A 27,844-nucleotide genomic window follows, 5' to 3' on the forward strand; every position below is an offset into this window, starting at 1 on the left:
CTGGCAGGAAATGAGTTTTCTCAGCTGAAGTAAAACTAGCATATTACATGGCTAGATTCCCTTCAGTGACTGAATAAGGCAGGAGGCCACACACCAAGCTTTACCAACTTAACTGAGACATTACTTTCCAGTTATCAAATTATAATCTTTTAAAGATTATAGATTGGGGCTGGGGATGTGGCTCAAGCGGTAGTGCACTCGCCTGGCATGCGTGCAGCCCGGGTTCGATCCTCAGCACCACATACAAACAGATGTTGTGCCTGCCGAAAACTAAAAAATAAATATTAAAATTCTCTCTCTCTCCCTCTCTCTTTAAAAAAAAAAAAGATTATAGATTGCTGGCAATGGTATAATGAAGAGGCTCAGTTTGTGGGAAGGCAAACTGGTAGAAGATTTCTGGAAAGAAATCTGGTGATACACATGCAGAATCTTTAAAACGCTGATTTAGTATTTTTTAAGAATAAATTTAGAAATGGAGAAGAAGACTATTTTACAAAACATTAATTATGTAAGAGAAAATGGAATACTGTCTACAGGCTCAATAACAAGGGAATAGTTAAGTAAGTTATTGCAGAATCATATGATGCACTAATAGGAAGCTCTAAAGCCATTGCTAGTGACAAATTTGCAAAGCAGGATGTTTGCCATATACCATTAAGTGAAATGATGTGGGGTTGGGGATGAAGCTCTCTGGTGGAGTACTTGCCTAGAATGTGCAAGGTCCTGGTTTCAACCCCAGCACCACAATAAATAAATAAATAAATAAATAAATAAATAAATAAATAAATGGTGGAGTTTAAGATTCTCTACACGATATTACATCCATGACATTGGAAACACAACACAATGTGATAGTAAAATGTGATGGATTTTTTTTTTTTACTTTCATTAAACTTCACTTAATTTTTCAAATTACATACAGAAAATACAGAGGTTGTATTACTAGTTTCTTTTTGTTTCTTTTTTGTTTTTTTTGCAGTACTAGGGATAGAACCCAGGGCCTTGTGCATGCTAGGCAAGGGCTCTCCCATTGAATTTTACCCCCATCCAGGATGTGTTACTTTAAAAATTACTTTTATACTAAAAACAAAGACAAAACAAAACCAAAAATAACCCTAACTTTATCCAAAAAAGTTTCTTGAATTGAATCATTAAAAATCTTTCCAGAGCCCTGATTCCCTGAGGCTTTCTTGAGACCCCATGTGTGAACAGCACTGTGTAGAGAAGCAGTATATTTTATCCTTAAATTACAAGTATCCTCATGTTACACAATAGCAGGCATATGCACCTACAGAAACACAAGAGGCACATTTCTAATTTTGCACTTGACTTGCAATATCCTAATTTTATAATATTGCCCTGAAGTGCATAACAAATTGCCAGGAGAAGTTTGTTGTTTGGGATACTCGGACCTGAAAAATCTTGGGGAAAGGACAGGATAACAGACTAAGACTTTCTTTAAAGCTAGCTGACTTCTGTTCCTGGAACACCACCTGCTTTTAGGAACACCAGTAGCAGTAGGCTACACAAAGGAAGGAAGAGATCTTGAGACATGGCTGCTGATGTCTGATGTGTCTGCACTGATTTGGACACTTTGTGAAGCCGATGTGGTTGTACATGTACCACTCACATACCAAGGGAAGTTAAAGCCATGAGAATTATGGTGCCCAAATGGACAAAAGACATCCTAGTCCCCCCTTGGGGCTTGGGTCCTAATTGTCAGAGATGCTAAGGGACCCCACTCTGCAACAGCAGGGTCAGTGGGGGCCAGGGGACTACCAACCCAGTTCACAAACAGCAGCAACCTGGGATGCACTGGCTGCTCTTTCACACCTTTGGTCCAGGCCATGAGTCACAGCACACCAGAGGGCAGGGATGGAAAGATGTGGTGGTAAGGTTGCCACCAGATGACTCCTACCCACTTCTACTCTTCCATCTCTATGTCAACATCTGTATTTGATGGGCTTGTCTCTTGAGTAACATGGTAAAGCAAGTGACTATTCCTCAATTGTGATTTATGAACATGTGTTCATGTATGATACTGTTCAAAAGGAATACCCATGTACGATTGTCATCAAAGACTTAGGGTCTCCTCAATCAGAGATAACAACATTTAGAGATGGGTGAGCTATGATCTTCAAAAAGCAGATCCTTGCCTCTGATTCAGTTCAACAGGTCTCACATAAAATCCCTGTTCGCACAGGGTCAAGGGTAAACTAGAAAAGGTATTGTGAAAGAAATTCTGAGAAATGGTTCTTAAGCAATTTGAGGATTAAATGAGTTCATTTACAAAAAAGCTGGAACATAGCTCGGTCAGCCCTTGGGTATTTTCCGGTTCACTCAACTGCAGATCAAAAGTATCTGGGAAAAAGATTGTACCTGTACTGAACACAAATAGATTTTTTTGTCATTATTCCTGAAGCAATATAGTATAATAACTATTTGCAGAGCACATACATTGCATTAGGTATAGTAAGTAATCTATAAATGATTTAAAGTGTTCAGGAAGATGTACACACACATGCACATACTAACAGAGAGAAGAAAATGCCCAAGGAATTATACAATTCCAGGACTGCAAAGAACCTTTAAAATCTTTTGGAGGAACCTGCTAACTTTTAAGATCAAAAAGTATTGCTCAGGGAAGTTAAAAACAAACTCACCCAGGGAAGAACCACCCTGGTTTCAGGCACAAATGAAGCTCCTGCTGATTGCAGTCTTGTTCCAAGTGTGACTGAATCAAAGTCCCTTTACTCACCACTCAAAAAAGAGCCCCATGAATGGAGGACACTTTTTGGAACAAATGAAAAGATTTATTCAGTAAGTCAGCAAGTCTGGGGAGATGGTGGATCAGCTTGCAGAAAGATCATCTTAGCCCAGGTTAAACTCCTTGTATCTTTAGGAGGAAATGACTAAGGAAATCTTGTGGCTGGTAATCTGTTGATCTGAATCAGTCTTGAGTGGGGAGGGGAGAAGTGTAGAAGTTTTGGGTAAATCAACCTTGTGCTGCTAGTTTAAATGATTAGCCAGGGTTGCATGCTCAGGGTGGCATGGACTTTTTCTAGCAAATGACAACCATCAGTGTGGCTACGCCAAGAAAATTCAAGGAATGCAGTTTTCATGCTAGAATCACCTGGGGAGTTTTAAAAGCTCCTTCTGCCCAGGCTACACCTCAGACAGAAGTATCAGCCTTGCTTGAGGCTCCCAGGTCCAGTGCACAGCCAGCATGAGATCCGCTGGCCAGGGGCCTCTGTGCATCTCTTCTGACTTTATCTTTCACTCAGTATCCTGGCCACGAGCTTCCCAGGGGGTGCCTCCTTCACTCAGGGAGTGCAGTGGGAAACACTGAAGGAGGTGGAGGAGAGCCCCCAGAGACAGCCTCTTCTCTTCTTGATAGAAAAGGGGCTTGACATGCCTCAACTCCTTCTTTCCCAGCATCTAAGAGGCACTCTGGCAAATATTTCAAGTTACTGAGATGTAAACCAAAAAGAAAACATAGGAGATCTTCTAAAGTAAAGGAATTTTGTCAACAAATTCTTAAGGAATCCCTGATCCTTGTCCCCTTTTTTAATCATTTTGGCTTCTAACAGTATGGAGATTCCTCAGAAAACTAGGAATGGAACCACCATTTCACCCAGTTATTCCACTCCTTGGCATATACTCAAAAGACTTAAAATCAGCATAGTTTAGTGATACAGTCATATCAATGTTTACAGCAGCCCAATTCACAATAGCTAAATTATGGAACCAACCTAGGTACCCTTCAACAGATGAATGAATCAAAAAAATGTGGTATATATACATAATGGAATATTACTTAGCCATAAAGAAGAATGAAGATTATGGCATTTGCTGGTAAATGGATGGAACTGGAGACTATCATGCTAAGTAAAATTAGTCAGTCCCAAAAACCAAAGGCCAAATGTTCTCTCCAACATGCGGATGCTGACTCATAATAGATAGGATGGGGGGAGGGAGAAAGTGAGTTTTACCAGATTGGACAGGGCAGAGTCAGGGGAAGGGAAGGGGAATTGAAATGGGAAGGACAATAGAATGAATCAGACATGATTTTCCTATGTTAATATATGAATACGTAATGAGTATAAATCTACATCATGTACAACCCTAAAAATGGGAAGTTATACTCCATGTATATATGACATGTCAAAATACATTTTACTGTCATGTATAACTAAAAAAGAACAAATAAAAAAATTAAAAGAAAAAAAAAAGATATTGTGTTTTGGTGACCTCGGGAAAAACAAACAAACAAACAAAATGCTAACCTGCCTAATTAACTATGGAGCATCTTCCAATGTGACCTATAGTGAAAATTACATTTTACATTGTTTCCTAATCCTCTCTCTCATTCACACACAGCATATAACAAACAAAAGTTGTGCTAAACAGCTCCTAATCCTTCTACATATTGTTTACTCTAATACCTTCTAATACTTTTACTATATTCTATTCCTTTTTTTTTTTTTTAAATATTGGTTTGGACCCACTAAAGTGGTACTATAACCCAACAATGAGTTGTGATTCAATCTGGAAAGGGTATCAAGAAGAATTAAATGAAATAATGCATATAAAGGGTTTGGCCCAGTGACTGCTATCTTGTTCAATAATGTGAGCCACAGTGTTACGAAGGGTGCAATGGGGCTAGCCTGTAATCCCAGCAACTCCAGAGGCTGAGGCAGGAGGATCACAAGTTCAAGGTTGGCCTAAACAACTTAGTGAGACTGTCTCAAAATAAAAAGGACTGGGAATGTAGTTCAATGATAAAGTGCTCCTGAGTTTAATCCCTAGTACCAAAAAAACTCAAAAAGTATTTATATATATACATATTATATATTACATATAGTTATTATTATTATTATTAATACCTCAAATCCCTGAAGCCAGGTGGAAATAACTCTTCTTTTACCAGGAAAAAAGTGTCATCCAAGCAGCCAAATAAAACCTCAATTAGTCCCATCTCAGGTCATCAGGAACTAAAAAAATCTGGTTAATGATGATTTGCCAAAATTCTGTATCTCACCAGTTAGAAAGGATAGGGCTGGGAAGAGCCAATTCACACAGCCAGTGAGTGGTGGAGCTGGGATTCAAACCAAACCCGCCTGACTTCAAAAGCAGTTGTAGAACAGAAGCAGATTTTTCTCTAGAAGTTTCTTTTTAAAAAATATTTATTTATTTATTTACTTTTTGGTACTGGGGGTTGAACTCAGGGGCACTTAACCACTGAGCCACGTCCCCAGCCCTTTTTAATATTTTATTTAAAGACAAGGCCTTGCTGAGTTGCTTGGGGCCTCACTAAGTTGCTGATCTTCCTGCCTCAGCCTCCCAAATCTCTGGATTACAGGCGTTGGCCACAGTGCCTGGCTCTAGTTCTTTCCTGATGTGGAGCAAGGACTGACACAAACAAGGCATCCCATAGAAAATGTCAAGTCCAGCTCAGGAGGACAGTGAACAAAGTTCAAGAAACAGTGACCCCCACAATGGTCAACCACAGAGATAAGAAGTACTGGTCAATGTCTTTATTTCTAAACTTCATTGCTCTGCATTCCCAGAACTCAAACACACCACATTGGCCCAAGCCTTTTGAAATCTGCTGAATATTTTGAGTTACATGAAAAAAAAAAAAAGTACTTTGGGCCACATAGAGTAAATATTGCACAATACATTCTCCTATTGCTCTATATTTTTGCAATAATAATAATAAGAAGAAGAAGAATAAAATAACAATAGCCTGAATTTTTGCACCATGCTTAGGTTTGCTATTTTTTGTTATAAGTTGGTCTATTAAGTATTTATGTGCATTATCATTTTCCATTAATATTTAACAGAGTACCACTCATTGAAAAGGTTATAGTTTTGTAATGGCACCAAAAAGACAGGTTAATGCATCAGGCTCTTAACTACAGGACTTTCTAATTTAAGGCAGAATTAATCAGCAATACAAGCATCATTTCATACTAAGGAGTTTTTTTTTTCTTTCTTTAATGTGCATAGCCAGAGGACTTTCCAGAAAATTAAGAGCATCTGACCTTATTTACCATTTCTGTTAGCCAATCCCAATGCAGGAATAAAAGAAGTGAACTTGAGAGCACATTTTGTCATTTTTAAAAAAGACTCTACTCATTCAGATTGCCTGAGAACAGGATTAGGGTTTCATTAGCCTTAAGTTAAGTTTAAGGTACAGTACAACAAAAATTTTTCAGCCAGAGTGAGAGCGACTCTCTAATTTTCTTGACTCAAGATCTTAACCCAAAATTAATACCAAACCAATTTACCATTCAGTGGAGACAAATCAAGAAAAAGCATGCTCCCTAAAAGAATGTTTCTCAAAAAATATTGGACAAACTTAAAGAGCTCTAAGAAGGAACTTTTGCTTCATGAACTAATTTCTAATCCAATCTTTATGACTCCTTTCTTTATTTTCTTTCTTTCTTTCTTTCTTTCTTTTTTGGTACCAGGGATTGAACCCTGGGGTGCTTAACCACTGAGACATATCCCCAGTCCTTTTAAATCTTTTTAATCTTTTATTTAAAGACAGGGTCTCGCTGAGTTGCTTGGAGCATCATTAAGTTGCTAAGGCTGGCTTTGAACTTGTGATCCTCCTGCCTCAGCCTCCAGAGCCTCGGGGATTACAGGTGTGCGCCAGGCGCCCAGCTTCTATTCTTAGATACACTCCACTAGTCATTTTCCCAGAATTAAATGAGGCTTGATGTTCCTTTTGTTCTTAAAGCGACCCTCAGATTGTATTCAGCTCAGGTTTCATCTAACCTGGAATACTATTGGGAGAGAAAGAAAGAGAGCTGAATGGCCGAGTCCCTTGGGGCCTCTTCCCCTCCAACATCCTCCACAGCCTCCTCATTTCTTACCTTCACTATTCCTACATCTCCTCACTCAGTGCCTCTCCAGGTACCCTCAGCAGGAAATTCATCTGGCCTGGTACTGCCAATGAAGAATCACAGACCTAACCTGGATGCTGCTATAGGTTTCAGGTAAGGCCTGCTAAGATGCATTTTAGAAAAGAGACCATCTGGTGATTGACCATGGGTTGGCCTATCTGCCTCAGGCTTTCCTCCTTTCAATGCACTTGCCAGAGTAATTGCGCCTGGCACACTGTAGGCAATCAGCAGATATTTGTTGGAGGAATACCAGTCATAACTTCCTTGTTCAGAATCATTACCAGCTCCTCTATAGTCACAGTTTAAAATCCATGTTCCTTAGTGTGGTAGCCTCCAGTCCCCCACCCAGCCTCCTCCTGCTGCTTCTCTTTCCCTCCGGTACTCCAGTGATTCTGAGATACTCCATGGCACCTCTTTGATCACGGCCTCTCCTGCGTAGGCCTTCCAACTGGGCGCTTCCTTTACCCACAAAGACCTTCCAACTTCTCAGGCCTAAACCACAGAAGACCCAAATACACAGATGCATAGCACTGCTCCTGGTGGCTTGATCTGTCACCTCTGCACTCCCATACCTCCCTTCCTCAGGCAGATTTAAGTATTTTCCACTTCTAGGCATCCCTGGTTCATTGTAAGTGTGTACATTAAGACATTTCTCATGCTGGGCTGTCATTTCTCATGGCTGTGTCTATCATACTGGAACATCCTGAAGGGCAAGAGCCCCATCTTTTCATCTCTATATTCAGGGATCCTAGACACCATGCCTGGTCCATAATAGAGCATGAATTTGTTAAAATTTAACAATGTTGGGGTATAGTTCAGTGGTAGAGCACAAGCTTAGCACATACAAGGCCCTAGTTCAGTTCCAAACCAGCACTGCAAAATAAATAAATAACTAGAGAGCAAATGACAAAATCAATAAGCAGACAACTTCCGTATGCACTGATATTTTTAAATTATCAAATAATAGAATAATGAGCAAATATCCCTTGCACATACCTAAAGATTTGAACTAGGTTCTGTGAAAAGGTTTAACTAAAGGACAATATTTGCCAACAAATGAGAGGACATTGTATTCACACTAAAGGAAGTGCAGTCATCCACAGGAGCAAAGAATTGGGGTATTGGAGAGCTTTTCTTCTCAGAGTTAACAACTTGGGTCTCTACAATGGAATCACCGCCCCCACTCTGCAGAGTCTGATGCTGCAAGTCTTGGTTCTAATACCACTTACCTGTTGTACAAAGTTATATAACATTTCAGAGCCTCTGTTTCCTTATAAAAAGGGGATAATAATACAGACGCCCTGCACAGGGTCAACCTGAGGATCCAATAATTACATGAAGTGATTAATTCGTTCAGTTAATGATATCTGTCATTGTTACTTCCCATACTCAAAATGTCTAGTCTCCCCCTCCCATGCTTAATGTCTGACTGCTGATGTTTCCTAGGACCAAGCAACACCCAACTAGGTAGATGTCCTGTATGTCCTGTGCAGATTACAGGATCATGATTGGCTTCTGATGCAGTGTTCCTTTAAGGCCACAATGGGGTGTGCTTGAAGAGGGTGGAAATTTTGGCTGCCAGTTACATTATGAGAGCATGTGGGTGTTCTGGGAGAGAACTCAGACCACAGCAAACAGTGTCTCCAGGGGCACTGTTCAAAGGCAGATTCCCTCTATCCTTCACTTTGGGGCCCAGGACTCAAATCTTTGAGAGCATTTCTGGGTGGTGCCAGAAAGTAGGAAATGGCTGGTTTCTTTATCTTTATTTCCCTTTAGTTCTCCCTGAGCTGTGATTATATATTCCAGTTTCAAAATTGCTATGATTTGGAGTCTTCTATGCCCTGGAGCCAACGTATTAAAGGGTGAGCAGCGCCCCCTTGAGGCCAGGGAGCTGAGGGCAGTAGAAATAAGTGAGCAACTCCACAAAGTTGGTGAACTGGAAGGAAGGAAAGTCCCCCCCCCCCCCCCCCCGCCCCCGCCCCACCAGCCGTGGAGGACCTGAGTCAATGCCGATCCCTAAGCATATCCAAGCACAAGTTAGCAGGTCACTTACCTCCTCAAAAGCATCACAGCCTGTCACCACGATATTTGGCCTGAAGTATTCCATTTTCACTTTCTTCTCCAGTCTGGTATTCAAATCTTCCAGGGAGGCTTGTGAGAGGATCAGGACTGGGCTGCAGTCTGGATAAGCCACCTGTCCAAGAACACAACACAATCAGACCATGAAGTTGCTTAGACCGACCACAAAGCTAAGCCAAGTCCAGAATCAAAACCATTCAAGTGTAGAAAAGAGGAGTGGTATTCAGGAGGCAGAGGTGACTGTGGGCTTAGAAACTAGCCAGGTTCAGCCCTGAAACATGGTTCCTATCCACACACAGTGACAGGGCAGCAGCGTGGACTGGCTCCTGGCTAAAATTACTTTTCAGACTTCCTCTCCCATGTTTCTTACCCTTGTCCCCAGCAGCAGCCCTTCCCACTTCCTCATCAAACAGAGAAACATCTGCTGCCAATCAGCTACCCTCTAGTAAGAATTAGTTCAACAACACCCATTCACTCAAGATGCGTTTATTAAGCACCTATGGGGAGCAGGCACTCTTCTAGATGGGGAACAAAGCAGTGAACAAAGCAGATAAAATTCCCTACCCTCAAAGAACGTGTAGTTCCATGGCTACAGGGAGCAACTTCCCAGGGTACTTGCATCTTAATCACTGGTTCACTGGCCTTGGTCAAAGGCCTTGGTCTTTGGACCATGGCTGATACAGAGGTAGTTTTCCTTGGGAGGAAGTCCCTTCCCAGCCCTTGAAATAACCATGCTGAACAACGGGAAGCCTGCAGAAAGCCTGCTTCTGCTATTTCAGGAAACTTGGATTTAGTCCCAACCTTCTCACTTTTGCTTCTCTGGTTTTCTCCTAAGTCTCCATCTACCTGGAAGTCACCTCCGGCTCTGCCCCTAGCAACATCTCCCGTGTTCTGTCCTCTGTGCATGTTGACACAGCTCTCATTCCACTTTCCTCTCTATCCTTGGTATCTACCCAGGTTGTACCTTTAGGACCACCCTCCTGACCACTGCCATGGTGTTCTAACTGGGGCCACCAGAGAGATTCTTGTGGGCTAGGAAGAGAGCTAGAAAGAGAAGTGTGGTTGGTGGACATGAAGAGGATCTGTGAGCTCACCTGGTAATTCTGTACAAAAGGGAAAATTTTCTTTGATGCTCTTCCCTTCATGCTTGTTTCAAATTGAACCAACCTGTAGGATTCCGTTTTCAAGTAGTTGGTGAACCACTGAGCGACCTCATCACCACAGTCTCTGCCTTGAATGTCAAGGCCAAATAGCCTAGAAAGGTCACAAGAACACAGGATGATTTTCTTTAGTGTGTGTGTGTGTGTGTGTGTGTGTGGTGCTGGGGATTGAACCCAGGGCCTTGTACATGCGAGGCAAGCACTCTACCAACTGAGCTATATCCCCAGCCCCACAGGGTGACTTTTTTACGTGAATGCATGTACCATGCAGAGTAGTGATGGCTATCGAATGGACCTTAGGGCAAATCTAGGCAGCAGCAGAGCCCAGTGGGGGAGGGTGTAGAATGTGCTCTGGGAAGAGCTTCCCAAATCCTAATGTGTATACAAAACATCCCTGATCTCTTTTCCACCCAGGGTTTGTGCTTCCCTAGAGTGCTGCCTGTGCAATGAAGTGGAGATCCTTGAAGAAAAAAGTTGCTCACTGTCAGTGACAGAGTAAGTCTGCCAGGTCACCAACAGATCCATCACTCAACCCATTAAACATTGACCCACAAACTTTTAACCCTGAGTTGCAATGGCTTTTCTCCTCCATGAATTTATTTGGCTCAAAACATGTCATTTGTGGAAGTGTTTCCCCTGCCTGCACATAAACACTAAAAGCAAAAGCCTGGGCAGCAGGTGGGCTCATATCCCAGCTCCTGTCTTTGTGTGACAGTGATAGAAGTGTTAGTTTCCTAATTTGTAAAGCGGAATGGATGATATTACCCTCAAAAATTTGCTTAAGATAATTAAGTGAAATACTGTGTTCAGCAAACTAGTGCCTCAGACTTTTTGAAACATTGGGGAAATACAAGGGATGGATTTCAGCTCAGAAGTTCTGTTTGAAAATCATAAGATTAGGGCCCAGGGAATAACCTGAGTCTCTCCCCTGAGCCCTGGCACCTTTGCACAACACCCATTCCCACACACTTAAAAAGCTCGGTTTAGGGGCTGGAGGTGTAGCTCAGTAATAGAGCTTGGATTCCCCTCCTAAAGGAAGGAAGGGAGGGAGGGAGGGGAGAGGAAGAAAGGAAGAAAAGAGAGAGGGAGGGAAGGAGGAAGGAAGGAGAGCAGGCAGGAAGATATGCTCAGCTGGTTACCAAGGTGTCCACGACATATCATGACAAACATTTAAGTCTCCATAACTTCACATCAAAGGGCAAGACCAGGGAACTTGACAGTCCATCTGAGGTCCCCAGACCAAATGGAAGCCAAGGCCTAAGGTCTCTGGCCAGAGATGAAAATCCCCACCACCACCTCCTGCCAAAGGTACCTCAGTGTGGACTGCAGACCCAGAGGCTACACTCACCTTGGAAAGCTCCACATCTCTATCATCCAGCTCCAACATACAGTTGGTAAAGCCTCCAGTAACCCCTTGTCTGCCTGGCTGGGGGGCCTGACAATTCTAAATAAAGATGCATCCAACTTGAATGAAAGGAGACAAGCTCTGCACACGAGCACCTGTATCCTTTGTATTTGAATTAATAATGCTTTCTATTTTCTGTATTCTTGATGCTTTGACATGTGGGGGCCTTGCTGATGTTAAAGGGACTATCCCTCCCTGGGCCAGCCAATTAGTAGGCTAATTACCTATGTTATGGTCTGGATATGAGACACCCCCACCAAAAAGCTCACGTCAGTCCAAGCAGAAATGTCTAAAGGTAAAATGATTGGATGAGAGCTGTATCAATGGATTAATCCATTTGATGTCCTAATAATTTGAATGGACTACTAAGCAGGTGGGGTATGGCTGGAGGAAGTAGGTCACTAGGAAAGTATCTTTGGGAATCATGTCTTGCCCCCTGGCTGTGTGTGTGATATCTCTCTCTCTCTCTCTCTCTCTCTCTCTCTCTCTCTCTCTCTCTCTCCTGCCATGATCTAACAGCATGATGTTCTGCCTCACCTCAGGGTCCAAATCAATGGAATCAGTCAGGAATCGACCTAGACCTCTGAAACCATGAGCCCAAAATAAACTTTTCCTCCTCTAAGTTGTCCTTGTCAGGTATTTTGGCCACAACTACAAAAACATAGCCTGCAAATATGACTTTTATATGAATGCCAAACCTACCCAGGGCTTGTACCTCAACCACCACCACCTCCTGTATTGAGTTCCACTACTGCCCTGCCCTAATTGCCCCAGGGGCAAGTACCAGATACTCTAGAAACAACTTCTGTATCCCAGAGCCTGCTGAAACTGTTCAAACCGGCAAATCCTAAGCCTGCAAACCCTGTCTTGCAGAAACTACAATAAAGGCTCTTGTTAGTAATTACCCCTTGCTCCATCTGCCCCCTGATCAACTTTGGTGGTTTTGTATATGGCCCTTGTGGTAGTCTGTACCTTCTCTACAGATCCATTAGCATAAGCAGTTTCTTTCTTTGTGATGATCATTTTCGTGTCTGTGTATCTGGATACGCCCAATTAAAACTAGTCCTGGGTACCCTTAAAATAATACCCTGTAGTGCCTACTTGCACTTGAGCACTTTCTGATCCCAAGCCAGAATACGCTTCTCTTAATCATTTCCTTTTCTAATTCCATCATCTACTGTACAAACTGGCAAACACAAGCAGGAGACTCAAGAAAAATCAGGTCTGTTGCAATACCCAGATGTCCCCAAGGAGTCACCTGCAGTCGTGGAGTGGGTTTGAAGAAGGCTGCTTGACAGGCAAAACCAGCTGTTCCATGTCGGGAGCCTTGAGGATCAGGCTGTTGTTCTCATAAGTGATGGAGACCAGCACAAGACGAGGCTCCTGCCGGGCAGTGACCATGTGTCCATCTTCCTTAATCACCAGCCAAAATCTTCAGAGGAGCAAATGAGAACACACTCAGAAAACTCCCCTCCACCCTCTCAAGAGTTTGCCTTTAGCTTTTTAGTCCCTCAAAACCCTCCATCTTTCCTGACTGGGGATCCAACAATATTTCCTAGACAATTATTAGCTAGGTCCAAATTCTTTGGATCTAAACATTGCTGTCCCCAAAAGGAGCTGGTTGCTTATCTGGGGGAGAGCCCGAGCCGCCCAGTCAGGGATACCTTTATCTACAGGATAGCTAGATTTGGATTGCACCCCCATGAATGATCCCAGGGGAAAAAAGTTTCAAAAATCACTATCTGCAGAGAAGTGGTGTAGGTGAGGAACTCTGTGGGCATGGATGAGTGGGAAGCAAATGAAAGCAAGAGGCAATCCAGGTGTGAGCAGGATGGAAGGACAGCTCCTTTATTCCAGTATGAGGGGCATCTCCCTCCCCCAGAATATTCCAGAATATGACTGGAGCCAAATGGGACTGTCTGAGGTTACTCTATGGGGACTCCCACGTCAGCACACACGGGGGGCTCTGTCCCTGCCCTTTCCAGTCTTACATCAGGAACCTCCCTATCAGCACAGTCCTTCCAGGTTTCAACTAAACTGTCCCTGTAATGAAGCCACCCCCACCACCACCAACTGGCATGCGTGATGGTGTAAGAGTATGGCAGTGGAAAGGCACGCTAGAAATTGGCTTGACTGCTCTCTTCTCAAGATCTGGTGATATTGGGCAGTAAGTCCCACCCTTCTGAGGAGGTCACCTTTCTTTCTAGATATCTTTGGTTTCCAGGGTTCTCTGATCTGCTCAGACCTGGAGTGGGTTCTGTAACTCAGGGAATCCCTGCCTAACTCACAGTCCTTCCCTTGGGGCTGACCCCATTCCCTATTTCCAGTCTTATCCATAGGTGCAGAGACCTGGATCACCCTGTGCTGTGGTTTAAATGTGTTTCTCAGATTTCATGTGTTGGAAACTTAATCCTCAAATTCCTGTGGTAATGGTATTCGGAGGTGAGACCTTTGGGAAATAATTGAATGAATCCATTCATAGACTAATGGGTTATCAAGGGAGTAGTTTTGCTATAAAAGTGAGCTCTTTCTGGCATGCATGTGATACCCTCTGTCATGTTATGATGCCACAAGAAGCCCTCACCAGATGCCAGCACCATGCTCCTGGATTTCCCAGCCTCTAGGACCAAAATAAACCTTTATTATCTATAAACTTCCCAATCTCAGATATTTTGTTTTAGCAATAGAAAATGGACTAAGACACTCTGCTTTGGTTAAACTCCCCAAAGCCTATACCATGACTTCCAACATGCCCCATACCCAGACAAGACTACCTCTGAGATCTGCACACAACCAGACAGGTATCTAAACAGGAATGACACTCTGTTTACACATCATTTCTGACAGTCAGTTCCTCCCTGGGTCTTTTCATCTCCCATCTAACCCTTACAACCTCAAACCTTCACAGAGGCTCACGACCCCACCCTTAGCTCCAGCCCGTTGTATAATAACATGGGAGTCAATTTCTGGAATTAACAGTGGGAAGTGGTAGCTCAAGGTTTTTAACTACAGTTACAAAGGCAAATGGCAACTTGCAGTGAGTTCAATATTGGGACAGGACAAAGACAAAGATAAAAGGTAAAAGCTTGCCATCTGTAAAATTCTCCAACCACCTCATCACCCTGTCACCTAAGTAATGATATCCTTCACTTCCTACAGACAAATGATACTCAGTGAATGAATAATTAGCTCTGTTCCGGCCAGATCTGAAAGAAAGGGTAAGACTGGAGAGTGGGTTTTATGACCGAGTTATTCAAACCTCATTGGTAATACTAAAAGTCAGCACCTTAATTTTAAGGGTAAACCAACAACACGTGGTAGGGGGATGAGTGTAAAAGCCCAGAGCTCAGATTTCCCAAAAGAGCAACAGTATCTTGAGTAACCAAGGTTTCCCAACCTACAAACTGGTCTGGACAGCTGGAAGGACAGAGAGGAGGAAAACAGGAACAGAGATAAGTGATCAATTCACACCTGAGTGGGGATTTACAAGGTCAGGGAACGGGGCCATGCCCTCCCAGCATCACAAAGCCAGCATTCAGCTGGGTAGCTTTAAACACCTCAAAGCTCAGGGTGGCTGCCAGGTTCAAGCACAATATTCCAAGAGCTTTGAACAAAATTCTTCTAGCAGTTTGAAGCAGAGAGCACTCAGAGGAAAATCTTAGCTTCAAACAGTTCCTAAAACACAGGTGCAGACTGGAATTAAATAAAGGAGCCTGCATTCTAGGTATGTCTGTAGTTGTGTTACCTTATTCTCAAGTCCAGAGAACAGCAGCCATTGAGCAGAGTTCTTTCTGGCAAGCCTGCTTTGAATATCAATTGCCCTTTGATAAATAAACAGCACGGTCAGCACGGTCAGCACGGTCAGACCAACAAGTTCAACTTTTTAATTTTTTTTTTTTTCCAAATGAGAAAACTGAAGCTCAGAGGTTAAACAACTTTGTCCAAGGTTTTCTGATCCTCTGTGAAATCCTGACACTTCTACCTACCACACTGGTTTCATAGAAAGAGCATGAATGCTGTACTCACACTAATCTGAGTTCAAATCCCTCTAGCACATATTGGGTTTATGATCTGGGGTGAGATACTCATCCTTCAGACACTGGTTCCTTCTTTGCAGGATGGGGATAGTGATATCTAGCCCACAAGAATGTTGACGTTTAAATCAGCTAACCTACGGGACTGAATTTAGCTCAGCATCTATTGCGTTATATATCATGGCCCTGCTCTCCACCTCAATCTTCACCGCACCCCTGCTCAAGGATGCATTGCTCAAAACAAAAATTAACCCAGTTCTACTTCTTTAAGGATGCCCACAGAAGCAGAAGCCAAGGATAGAAGCATGAGCAAAGCACACATACTTTCTTCTCATGGTAGCAACAGCACTGCAAAGCAGTGTCAATAGGAAAATGACAGGAATTCTGATGGTCAGAGGAAGCACAAACAAGAACTGGAAATCTCTGAAATAACCTCAGTGTCTCAAGTGGGGAAGAAAGCAGCACATGCCCATTTTTTTCTGGATGTGCATTACGAGATTCTACTTCTCGCAGTTTGATGGAGGATGCCCAGTACCACTGTGCCTGAAGTCTCTCTAGCAATAGGCAGACCTTTCTAATCCTTCATACTTGAATTAGCTTTAAGCATTCTCTCGCTCTTACTGGCCCCAGATAAGATCCTTCACAGTGTCAGAATCACCTGGTAGAAACTCTGCACATAAACTGACATCACCCTTGGCAACTCTCATTCATTTAGACTGGGATGGGAACCTCTGGAAAAGGGTAGTTTGAAAAAAAATATCTCCGGTATTAGAAATCTGGGATGGGAGTAGGGAACAGAATATTGCCCTTGAGTTAGGTGGTGTGTACACACAACACTTCTCTAAGAAAGTTGAAGTTTTCCAATACAGTAGCAGCCCACATTCCTTTAAGAGAATAGCAGTCCTCAAAGAACAGTACATACATGTCTCCTGGCACGAACCTAGGGCAACAGATGGCCCTCTGCTAGAAAGTTCCTTGAATTATCTATTTGCAACCCTCCCCACCTCCACAGACACAGGGCCATGGCTAAACCAACCCAGTTATCTTCATCCTAAAAATTAAATTTCTATGCATCACGCATTCCCTAGGTAGGTAGGGAATTTGTCCAAAGTTTTTCACTGAGGACCACTCTGTCTCTGCCTATGGGAGAAGAGGACACAATGCTATTCCCTTTGGTAACATAAAAATCAAAATGGCTGCAGATTGGGCAAAAGGAAAGCAAAAGTCCTTTTCTAAGTCTCAGACATTTACTAACAGGGGTAAATTGCTACATGGATATCATGTCAGGAAATATCCTGGCCACCAATTTTGCCTCTTTACCTGGACCTTTCAGTGAACTTACCAAACTTACAACCACTCTTATCTGCCTCAGCTTTTAATCAGCTTTTAATCAACCAAGCCCACTTTCCTTCAGTGGAACACGGGTCTAGTCTCACTAAGCCTGTTTTCCAATGTGCACATCTACTCTACATGCCCATAAAACTGTTTTTATTTTAACCTCATTTATGATTTCTTGGTTTATACATTAGCAGCAAGTATACACCTGAGGCTAACTTCATACCTGCCACTCACAGTACTACCAGCTACCTCCTCTCCCCAGCAGAAGACTCCATTCTACTCATTACTCATTAAAACCTCAAGCCTCCCAAACATGATCCAGAGAACAGAAGTGGGAGTAACAAGCCCCCAAAAGGCCCACACCAGTGTCCCGGATCCACACACAGTTCTGTTTTATTCCTATTTAGTGCCAACAGCATTTTGTTTTTCTGCTATGGTCCTATAGATAGAATCACAAACTTTGTGGGGCAACGTGACACCATCTATAATCCCAGCTACTCAGAAGGCTGAGTGGGGAGAACCACAAGTTCAAGGTCAACCTGGGCAACTCAGAATAAAAAATATAAAGGTCTGGGTTTAATCTTCAATGGGGGAGGGGGGCAGTCACAAACTTTACAGCTAGCAAAAAAAAATCACCAGGTCAGAGTCCTACTGCTCCAGAGGAAAGGTGCAACCTCTCATTCTCTCCTCACAAGAGGCAGGAACTTGCCCTATCGACTTTACCAAAACTGAATCAGGCAAAAGTTTACAGCTAAAGATCAAAGGTTCAACAGACAGGGAAATTCCGGTGGTAGCTCTCTATTCTTAAATCAAGTGGCACACCCCTGTTCTCCTTCTATTAGCCCCTAGGCAGGTACTTTAATAGCAATCATAGAGTCACTCTGACTCAGTCTTTTTAGAATAAAAAGTTTACTTTTAAACTTTGCTCACTGTAACACTAAATTCTCCACCCCGGAGGCGTTCCCCACTGCTGTTGCAAAGCTTGCTGTTGCAAAGCATGATCTACTATTAAGCTTGCTTGGGACCCTGCCCGCCAGTACACGTGATGAGTTCTTCCTACACCAATATGTATGCCTTTCCCCCAATAAAAGGCCCTTGCTTTCTATGTCCTGCAGAGAACACGTGCTCCTTTTACCTTCAGCAAGTGATAAGCCTTTCTTCATTCTGCCAGCTGTTCCTATCAGCTTTGCACTTGACCAAGGGGCAAAGCCATGACATTCGTTATGCTTCTGGACAGCACAAGGCCCCACCTCCCTCCACCTTCCCGGGGTCCGGATAAGGTGCAGCGCAGGGGCTGGGGGGGTAGGGGGGATACCTGTCTCGCAGGTTGCCACAGCGCAGCCCCATGGCGGTGCACTCCGCCTCGTTCACCTGCACCCCCTTGCAGGACTTGATCGGGTAGATCGTGATCTGGGCCACGGTGCCCACCTGCTGCAGCCGCCGGCGCCGCCTGGGTCGTGCGTGTCGCCAAGCGACGGTCCCCAGCGCCACCGCGGCCAGACTCAGGGCTGCGACCCCGAGCCACGAGGGCCGGGTCTGCGCGGGGAGGCCGAGACGGGCCAGCGCCGAGCCTGCGGCGCCCATGATCTGCGGTGGCGGGCACAGGCCTGGGTGATTGGGCCTGGAAGGGCGAGGAGGGGTTTAAGACTCAGGGAGGGTGGGGAGGAGCCAAAGATGGCTCAACCACGGGCCAGTCAAACTCCTGGACGCGACGCGGAGGACGACGCGGCAACCGGGCAGCGTGGCAGAGCCTGGGGTCCCCTGGGCGTCTCTGGGTGGCGCGGCTCCCAGAGCAAGCGATGGATCCGCCCAGTTTCTCTGGATTGGTCACTTTCTCTTCACTTCCCACTTTTTGTCCGCTACAAGACGTCAGTCACGCAACGTCACCTTTCAGCCGATGGCCTCTAATGGGAGCGCGCTGTAGTTGATCCAAAAGGCGGGTTGAAGAATGGAAGATTTTAAAACATTTGGGAAAAAACCTTTCCTGCCCGGTCGCTGTGAGAACTGCAGAACTTTCAGCAAATAACCACTGCTTGTCGACTGGAGCAAACTCTGGCAAGACTTCTAGCAGCGCGCGCGCACACCCCAATTAAAATGTCTGCCTAAGAAAGCTCAAGGCTGCAAAAATTTACTTTGATCTGGACAACACCTAACTGTGGGTCCCTGACCCTCTTTCTTAGAACATTTGCTAAAAGGGACTTGCAATTGTAAATCCTTCCCTTGGTGCTTTGAGTTCGTGTGTTCTTCTATTCTCTCTGATGATTATGTAATGACTTCCAGACAGGACAAGGCCCCACCTCCTCACCCTTCCTGGGTACAGCTTAAAGGAATGGCTTTAAAAATTTAATCACCAGGGAGGATAGGGCCTGGTTGTCCTAATCTCTGTGGGGAGGACAGAACCTAAACCTCACTAACTGCCAGCTAAAAGACACGGCTGGGCCACTACAATTATACTGACCATCCCTTGACAGTTTTCTATTTGTACTTCCACTGGCCACCCAACCCCCACACTCACTCCCTCATTTTCCCTTCATTCATCCAGTCACCTCTGCCCAAATCAGAATGGGGCTCAGCTCTTTCCTAGGGTCATAGATGAGTAAAGTCTGTTTTCATGCTTTAAGGAATACCCAGCTTTGTTTATCTTTAAAAGCTCCATTTGAGCAAGCTGCTGGGCTAATGGTGGATTTTCTTGCATAATTTAAGGTTTGAGGTCCCTGGTTTATTTTTCAAAAAATGGTCCCTTAAGGTGTGGCCCAGTTCTAGGTGAACTTAAAGAAGCCAGCCTATGGGCCCATCACAAGTCCAGACACATCACCCTCTGGAGAAGAGCCCAGAGGGTGTGGGAGAAGATTCAGGGAGGGAGTCAGAAACAGAGGAGTTACCATCTCTTAGGCTAGGTTTTTTTTTTTTTTTTTTTGAAAAGTGAACAAAACTGGGCCTGTGTTTCCCTTACTCGCACCCCCCCCCAAAAAAAAAATAGAAACCAAAACAAAACAAAAAAGCCACCCTGTTTGAAATCCCAGGCCAGAGAATTCAGCTCTTTAGTCCCCACACATTCTCATCATGCTCCACAGCTAAGACTTCCAGATTTGTTTTTAAGAATGGTGTTATAAATAAGGTATATGTGCACTTATATCTGATCTTCTCTGCCCCTCTAGACTTGAGGAAAGCTAGAGACACCCTTGTCCACAAGTTGTCTGTCAGAGCTGTGTGCCTGTAAAGTCATTGTCTCATTAGCAATCAGTATCCTAAGACTTAAACTGACTTTCCACCCAGGAGTTCACAGAGCCCCCAAAAGACTGATGGCACGTCTAGAGGATAATGTTGGAGACAATGCATGGTCAAGACATAGGGGAAGTGAGACAAAGAGAAGCTAAATCTTTGGACAGCACTGTTTTCAGAGGATGAAGCTTTTAAGTTGAGACTTGAACATGAAGGACTGGGGGGACACAGGAGGAAACTCTGTATAGTAGGAGGAGCACATGTGATGACTTAAAGAAATTGAAGGAATGAGAGAGAGTGTGGAAAACTACCAGCAATTCAGCTTTATCAGAATGTTCCAGTTCATGGGCCTGTGGCAGGAATTGAGGCAGGATGGGTGAGTGGGGGACACCTAGGGATTTGGACAGCAGTAAATATGTTCAGATGGATGTTAGAACAGGAACTCTGACTGATCCAGGAAGCAAGGAATGAGACCAAAGAAGGAATGACTGACTAGATGAGGCACAAATGCCCTAATTTCTGCTGAAGTAGATAACAAGAAGGACGGAGATGGATTTGTGGCTAGGGAAGATAGCAGACAGAATAAGCAAGAGGTGGTGAGGAAGGAACACTGAGACGAAGGGAGGGAAGGAGCCCCGGGTAACTCCAGCTCTCCGACATCTAAGTCTGTATTTGGGGGTGGGGGGTGCCATACATTCTCTGAGATAAAAAACTCAAGAGGATAATATGGTCTGGAGAGAAAGATAATGGTTCCTTGTCATTGATATCAGGCATTTATGAAACATCCAGGAGAAAAAGGCTATCTGGACTGGAACTTTCTGGGCTTCTACCTCCCTTTGTCTGTAACATGATGGGGATATATCTCTAAGATATTCACTCTAATACTGTATTTCCTAAATCCTTGCTGGTATTGGGTTCCACAGCCAACCAAGTGAGGGACTTTGCCATGGTAGTACAAAGTTTCACCTATTCTCACCCACTAATACCCATCACCTAGCCAGCTCTGGTCTCATTCTACAATGTTGGGCTAGGGATGATTTCAGGGAGTAAGGAAATTCCTTATCATAACGTGTACAATTTAGAGACCTAGCCTCATCACTTGAAAAGATTGAGGATCCATTGACTAGTCACCTATTCACTTGTTTGCATTTATGTATTTATTTCTTTGTTTGTTTGTTTCAGCACTGGGGATCAAATCAGGGGCCCACACATGTTAAGCAAGGGCTCTCCCATGAGCTACATCTCTAGCACTTTTGTAAAATATATTTTATTTTGAGACAGGATCTTACTAAGTTGCTCATGCTCGCCTTAAATTTGCAATCCTCTTGCCTCAACCTATCCAGTAGCTGGGATTACAGGTTTGTGCCACTGTGCCCAGCTTTCCTTTTGTTTTCAATGATTAACTTATCTTTTTCTTGTTGATTATATCTTTATAGCCCTCTGTAAAAGAAAAGAATTATCCTTTTAAGCTAAACAATAGTGGTGCTCGCCTGTGATCACAACTACTTGACAGGCTTAGGCAGAAAGATCACAATTTCAAAGCCAGCCTCAGCAACTTAGCAAGTTCCTATCTGAAAATGAAAAATAAAAATAATTGGAAATGTAGCTCAGAGATAAAGTGTCCCTGAATTCAATTCTCAACACCAAAAGATAAAGCAAAAAAAAAAGAAAAGAAAATTACCTTTTTATTATATGTATTTCAAAGTCTTCTAATGTTTTTCCTTTATTTTGTAACATTTTGGGGGCAGCCTTTGCTTAAAAAGAAAGACTCTTTCTAGTGAATAAATAAGCCATTGTTGTATGCCTAGAACCACTACTGTATCCAAATAAAACTTTATTATTAGAATACCATCCAAAAAAAAAAAAAAAGTAAGAAAGAATCCTAAAAAGCAAATATTATCCTTGCCCATCCAGAAGAGACCTCATCAGGTGTATTAGTTAAGGCCACTCAGTAGTCTATCTGTCCTGCGGGAGATAAACAAATAGATTATCAGCTGTGATGATAATCAACCTTAAACTCATATAGAAAGGTTTGCATCAGGGGCTGGGGTTGTGGCTCAGTGGCAGAGTGCTTGCCTCACACATGAGAGGCACTGAGTTTGATCCGAAGCACTACTACATAAAAAAAATAAAATAAAATAAAATAAAAATAAACAGGGGCTGGGGTTGTGGCTTAAAGGTAGAGCGCTTGCCTACCATGTGTGAGGCCCTAGGTTCAATTCTCAGCACCATATAAAAATAAATACATAAAATAAAGGTATTGTGTCCAACGAAACTAAAAAGTAAATAAAAACAAATAAGCAAAATAAAAATATTAAACAACAACAAAAAAAAAGATTTTCATCAGGGTAGGCTAAAATGTTACGATCTTAACCATTACCACAGGGATCAAGCCCTCACCTATCTATAAACTTTTAAACACATGGTCCAGACATGTTAGCTACTTAGTGTTCATAGTCAGAAATAGACAAACCAGCTTTACCCTTTCAAGGAAATGGTTACAGTTTTTCCTGGTTAACTGAATTAAATTCAGGATCAGAAGCACTTAAATATTTATCAAGCATATGTTCTGGCTCCCAGGTTCCCACAAAGGTGGGTGTCTGACTCCACTCCTGAGAGGATCGCCAATGGCCCAGCAAGTGTTGAAACTGGGTAGAGCTGGGTACCCAGTGATGACCACTGTGAACACCTGCTGGATCCTCACAGCATACCATTTGCAGTAAACCTATACTCTTAGCATTTAATGCTTCAGAGTGAGAAAGTGGGCATTCTCTGACTACCGTGGTTGAAAGGCTAGTTTATCTTATCAATTAATAGTAGAGGTAGAACCCTTGTTTTCCAAGTCTTAACTACTGGCGAGAAATCAATGGTAGATTACACGTTACCATTTTATTTGGCCTATGCCCTGGAACATATTACCTGGTTCATGCAAGCTTTAACCCTTGACATCTCCCAGACTATTCCTAGGAAATGGAACATTAGAAGACTCCTCCTCACCCTGCATCTAGGTACTATTACAGCATAACATTACATAAATGTCATTACAACATGATCTCTTGTCCCCAAACCCCACCACTGTAATATTATCACACCTCAATTCCCAACTTCCACAACTTTTTTCTCTGATAGTTGAAACCTTTCCTGCTACCAAAGGCTTCAGACTTACCCTTCCTCAGCTAAGATTGTAGAATAAACCTTCCAAGCTGGGTCTAGAAGTTCTTTGGAGAAATACCTATTCTGTTTATAAATACTGACCAAGTGGCAGAGCTGAGCTCTCCGAACCTCTTCTGGTTCTGAGTGTTGCCTGGTTCATGAATGGTTCCTTGCTCAAAAAAGCTCTTATTCAATTTAGTTTATCTAAAATTTTTCTTATAGCAAGTGCAATCAATGGGATAGTAGTTGGTTTCAATCTTAATGGAATTAAAAAGCAGTATTATCAGCCTTGCAGAAGAACATTGCAATTTCTAATATATTTGCAAACAGACATGTAGGTATAAAATGTACTTTATTTCATTTAATTCTGAGACTTCTTCATTGATCAGATATTCACAGTGTTTTTTCCTCTAGACAGTTGGCAGGAAGGAGGGGGGTCTTGCTTGCTCCCTCATGATGACTCTGTTCTAATGCTCATCTCAGGTGAGTTTCCAGACTTAGGTAACACCACTCCCAGAAACCAATTTCATCCCTTTTTCTTTGAGTTTGGAGCAGGAGTGTTGTGCTCAATTTGGATCTTTGTTGTCGTAGAATGACTTTAAGACAGTAACATTGAGTGAGACATATGCATAGATTACATAGATAAAGAAGAGTGCATTTAAATATCTGTAAGAGTTGTGATTCTGCTGGTGAGGAAGAATTTGGAAAGAATGCAGAATAACATCAAGCAGTGGATTGTTTTGGACTCAGTCAAGTACTAAAGCAGCCTGGCTATGGTTACATATTCCTTAATAGAGAAAATCAACTTTTATGAACCATGAACCAGGAAGGAAGATCTAAAGTGGGCTAAAAGTGGTAGACCATGTGCTTAGCATGCACAAGGCCTGGGTTCAATCCCAAGTAACCAAAAAAAAAAAAAAAAAAAATAGTTGAAGGAGATTTTTGAACTTGAAATTTTAGTAAAAAAGTACAGATTTCTAAAAGTAGCCTCTTTAGGGCCTTATAATATAGTGGACATTCCACAATCACCTCAGTATATGTATATTATGATGTCAGTAAGAATCTGAGTTAATATAATTCTGATAATGATAATAACACTCTCCATTTATAGGACTTTACATTTCCAAAGTAATTTGACATTCAGTGAGGTCGGGATTGAGGTTTGAAAGAAAGCTGGAAGTTGCCCTGTGGGGGAGGGGTTGTGCATGGACCACCTGGGGGAGCTGGATGTCAGTCTGTAAAGTCCCCATTTAGGACTGGTCAAGGAAAATTCATCACAGTTCAGAGTCTGTTTTTAGCCTTTTAAGGCAGAAAGGCTAATTTTGCTGTGTCAACAGTTGCTTGGGCTTAGAAGCAGATGATTAAAACATCCATGCCATTTTATTCTTCCAGTGAGAAACATCTTTACATGCTCACAATATTCTCATTTCCTCCCAGTGGGAATTTGAACAGGGAGCCTAAGCCAGCTTAAGGGGCATTCCTTGTGTGTTAGTTGGGGGACTCCCTCCTGTTACAAGGAGATTGTGTTAGAGTTGGGAGTTTGGGGTCTGTTTATCCAGGGAGGTAATGACTTGGTCATCAAAAGTGAGTCCCAGATTTCACTCAGAAGGACTCCAGGGGAACAAGTATGAGGGCTGATGTTCATGGAGTTAGCAGTGTTCATTCAAACCTGCCATGTGCTAGACACTAGTGTGTAGTCTATAATATGACTGAGGGAGACAGAATCTCTGACTTCAAGAAGTCAGTAGACTGCTAAGGCTGTCCATCAGCAAACAAGCAATTAGGTCACTACATGAGAAGAGTTGGAGGGGAAGAGCAGAGGGCCTTAGAAGCCCACCAGGCACAGGGGCGAAGAAGAGGAGGCCTGATTGATGAGAAACATTGTCAAAGGAAGAAGGGGCAGGCTAGGGTGACAGTATTTTGAGAAGCTAAACTCAATCCTGGCAAGAAAGTAGAGGGAAAGCTAAAAGAAAAGAGAGGATAGAGAAGGTAAACAAGCACAGAGGGTGGAAAGAATTACACTGTGTAAAGGAATGTGGACTTCATCCAGAGGGTATTAAAAAAAAAAAAATGAGTAACGTTATTTGCTGATAAGAAGAGAAACTGGGTGGCTGGAAACATGGAAGAGATGGAAACTTTTCATTTGGACACATTTACACTTTTTAATCTTGAATTATGAAAACTATTACTTATTCAAAAAGTTGAAAAATTTATTTTAAAAGACTTTTAAATTATGTTAACTATAATGAGTCTTGCAGTCACTAGGCTCCAGGTTAGCGAAACAGCAAATATACCTCACCAGCTTCCAATCTACCAGATGTTTTCAAAGTTTTATAGCTAACACTTTTGCGTAGATTCCCAATGTCAAAAGATGAGTAAACAAATACTTATACAGAAGCGATTTAATAACTGTTTTATTAGAGCTCTGGGCTTGGGACTTTGAAAGCACAGATTGGGAGCTGGGCGACTTTCTCAGCCTGAAGACTGGAGGTAGGTAATATGTAAATGAGGTTTTGAAGAATGTATAGAAGCTTCAAAAATGGAAAAGAGGGAGAGCAATTCATCAAAGAAATATACAACTTTCTGAAAAGACCTGTAATGTTTTGGAGGAAAACAGAGTGGGCGGATGATCAGGGAAGCCCAGAGAATGAATGGTAGAAGAGTCTAACAGTCCTGATGAAGGCAAGTGTGCAGACTTTGAATGCTGTTTCCAGGAGTGTGAATTTCTATCATGTTCAGAAACGCCATCTTAGACATTGGTATTCTGGAAGTTAGCAAATATATATCTCTAACAAAATTTTTTTTTTTTTCCCAAGTAGAAGAAAAATATTAACTTAATGGAAATCGTGTTTTCTATATCTTGAGTTTCCCTTCCCATACTTTTTACTGAAGCCTTCTAATTTCTGCTGGCTAATATAAGAAGTAAAAAATAAATAGATAAATCAGTATCTAGGGAGAAAACATAAATGAGAAAATTCAAGTGCAAGCGAATAGGCTTGGTATCTTTTTTTTCTTGTCAAATAGGTTCATGGCTGTGCTTTTTATAATGTTGTATTTGATATTTTTCTGTTACCAAGGTTGTTCCTCCTTTCTGTGTAGGGATGAACTGTTATCAGCCTTTCCTAATGGTTTGCAACAACAAAAAAAAAAAAAAAAAAAAAAAAAAAATCAATGCTTCCTGAGGGTTTGCAACACAAACTCTGTCCCATGGCTTGTTTTATTTGGCTTAAATACCATTGTTTCAACTGGGAAATGTCTAGCTTGTCTTGAGAAATCAAAATATCTGGCAATATGGAGTCTATATTCTGCAATGACAATAATCCAGTGGACGTGACTGGAGCCTGCAGGACTTAGGCTTCATCTCCCATGTGGTGGGCCCAGCCCCACCTCCCGGGGTTGGTCCTGACCCCACTGGCTCTCGGATTCCCCCCTCCCCCCCCCCCCCCGCTGGCATGGGGTTTCCCAGACAGTTGCTCCATGCTCCCACCAGGGGTCGCTGTGACCAGGGTTTTGGAGGGAAGAGCCGGGAGGAGGTTCTTGGAGCTGCTTCCACCAGCAAAGGGAGAGGAAACCCTCCTTTCCTTCCTGGCGAATAAGTCCTAAGGAACAACTTCACGTGACCCAACCCTACGATGGGTCGGGACTAAAAGCCATTTATAGGCCAAATATTTTGAAAGAGACTGAGGAGAAACAAAGCCACACCTCAGTCACACTGGACGCGTGAATGATGCTTTGCAGTCTGCAAAGCTGGGTCAGACCGCGTGTCACTGGGGCCTCACAGCAATCCTGCGTCAGAAGTAGGGTATGGCGTCTCACCCACGTCCCCCCAGGCACTCGGAGTTCCTGTCTCTCCTGAGCGCCCTCACCCAGCAAAAAAGAGGCAGGTTCCCTGCGCTGATGGCTTCCTTACACTGTCCTTTTTGGAGGAGGGGGACAAGAAGGAACAAAGACCCTGAAGAGAAAGAGCCAGGAATCTGTGCTAGAGGAAGGGAGCAAGGAATGAACAGGCCATTAATAAGGTGACCTTTGTAAGGTGCTCGTCCATGGGCTGGGGCTACCCCAGGCACAGAAAAAAAAAAAAAAAAAGTCTGTTTATATTTGTTATATAAATGGCCCAAGGAATTCGCTGTGTCTTTCCCTGTATATGGGTAGGGCGTTGGTATTCCTTTCATATCAGGCCCAAAGTTGCAGAGACTTGGACTGAAAACACTGAGGCTGGGGACTTTCTCACCTCTGGCCAACCTGTCCTGGTTGCCCCCTGAACTCCTTCAGTGGCCGTGACCCCTCGCGTGCTTTGCGACTTTGATTTTGAAGATGTTATCAGCCAGGATGCAGAATCCTGCTTCCTTGCCCAGCCTTCAGTTGCTTTTTCGCTGTTTGTTTTCTTTGGCGGCTCTGGGGAGATTGGCTTTTCATCTGAGCAGCACGTGCCTGCTCAGAGTGAAGGAAGGAGGTTTTGGCAGGATATGGTTGTCTGGGAAGGGAAGAGAATCCTTGCTTGGGGTCATCCTTTCCAAAACATGCCCTATAAGTTAAATG

At 43.1% G+C, this 27,844-nt stretch overlaps 1 protein-coding gene across 1 annotated transcript in view; it reads right to left on the bottom strand.

The window, feature by feature from the left end:
* The window catches only part of LOC143379167 (mitochondrial amidoxime reducing component 2-like), a 36,883-nt gene extending 18,192 nt beyond the window's left edge, over positions 1–18,691 (bottom strand). The window contains exons 1-4 of the mRNA XM_076831585.2: positions 18,246–18,691; positions 12,817–12,990; positions 10,088–10,247; positions 8,968–9,108 (exon numbers count right to left, since the gene is read on the bottom strand). Coding sequence (XP_076687700.1) covers positions 8,968–9,108; positions 10,088–10,247; positions 12,817–12,990; positions 18,246–18,514 — 744 coding nt within the window. The 5' untranslated portion in view covers positions 18,515–18,691. The remainder of the gene's footprint in view (positions 1–8,967; positions 9,109–10,087; positions 10,248–12,816; positions 12,991–18,245) is intronic.
* Positions 18,692–27,844: the final 9,153 nt, after the last annotated feature.

Source organism: Callospermophilus lateralis, chromosome 13, assembly GCF_048772815.1.
Source record: "Callospermophilus lateralis isolate mCalLat2 chromosome 13, mCalLat2.hap1, whole genome shotgun sequence".
Classification (NCBI taxonomy): domain Eukaryota; kingdom Metazoa; phylum Chordata; class Mammalia; order Rodentia; family Sciuridae; genus Callospermophilus; species Callospermophilus lateralis.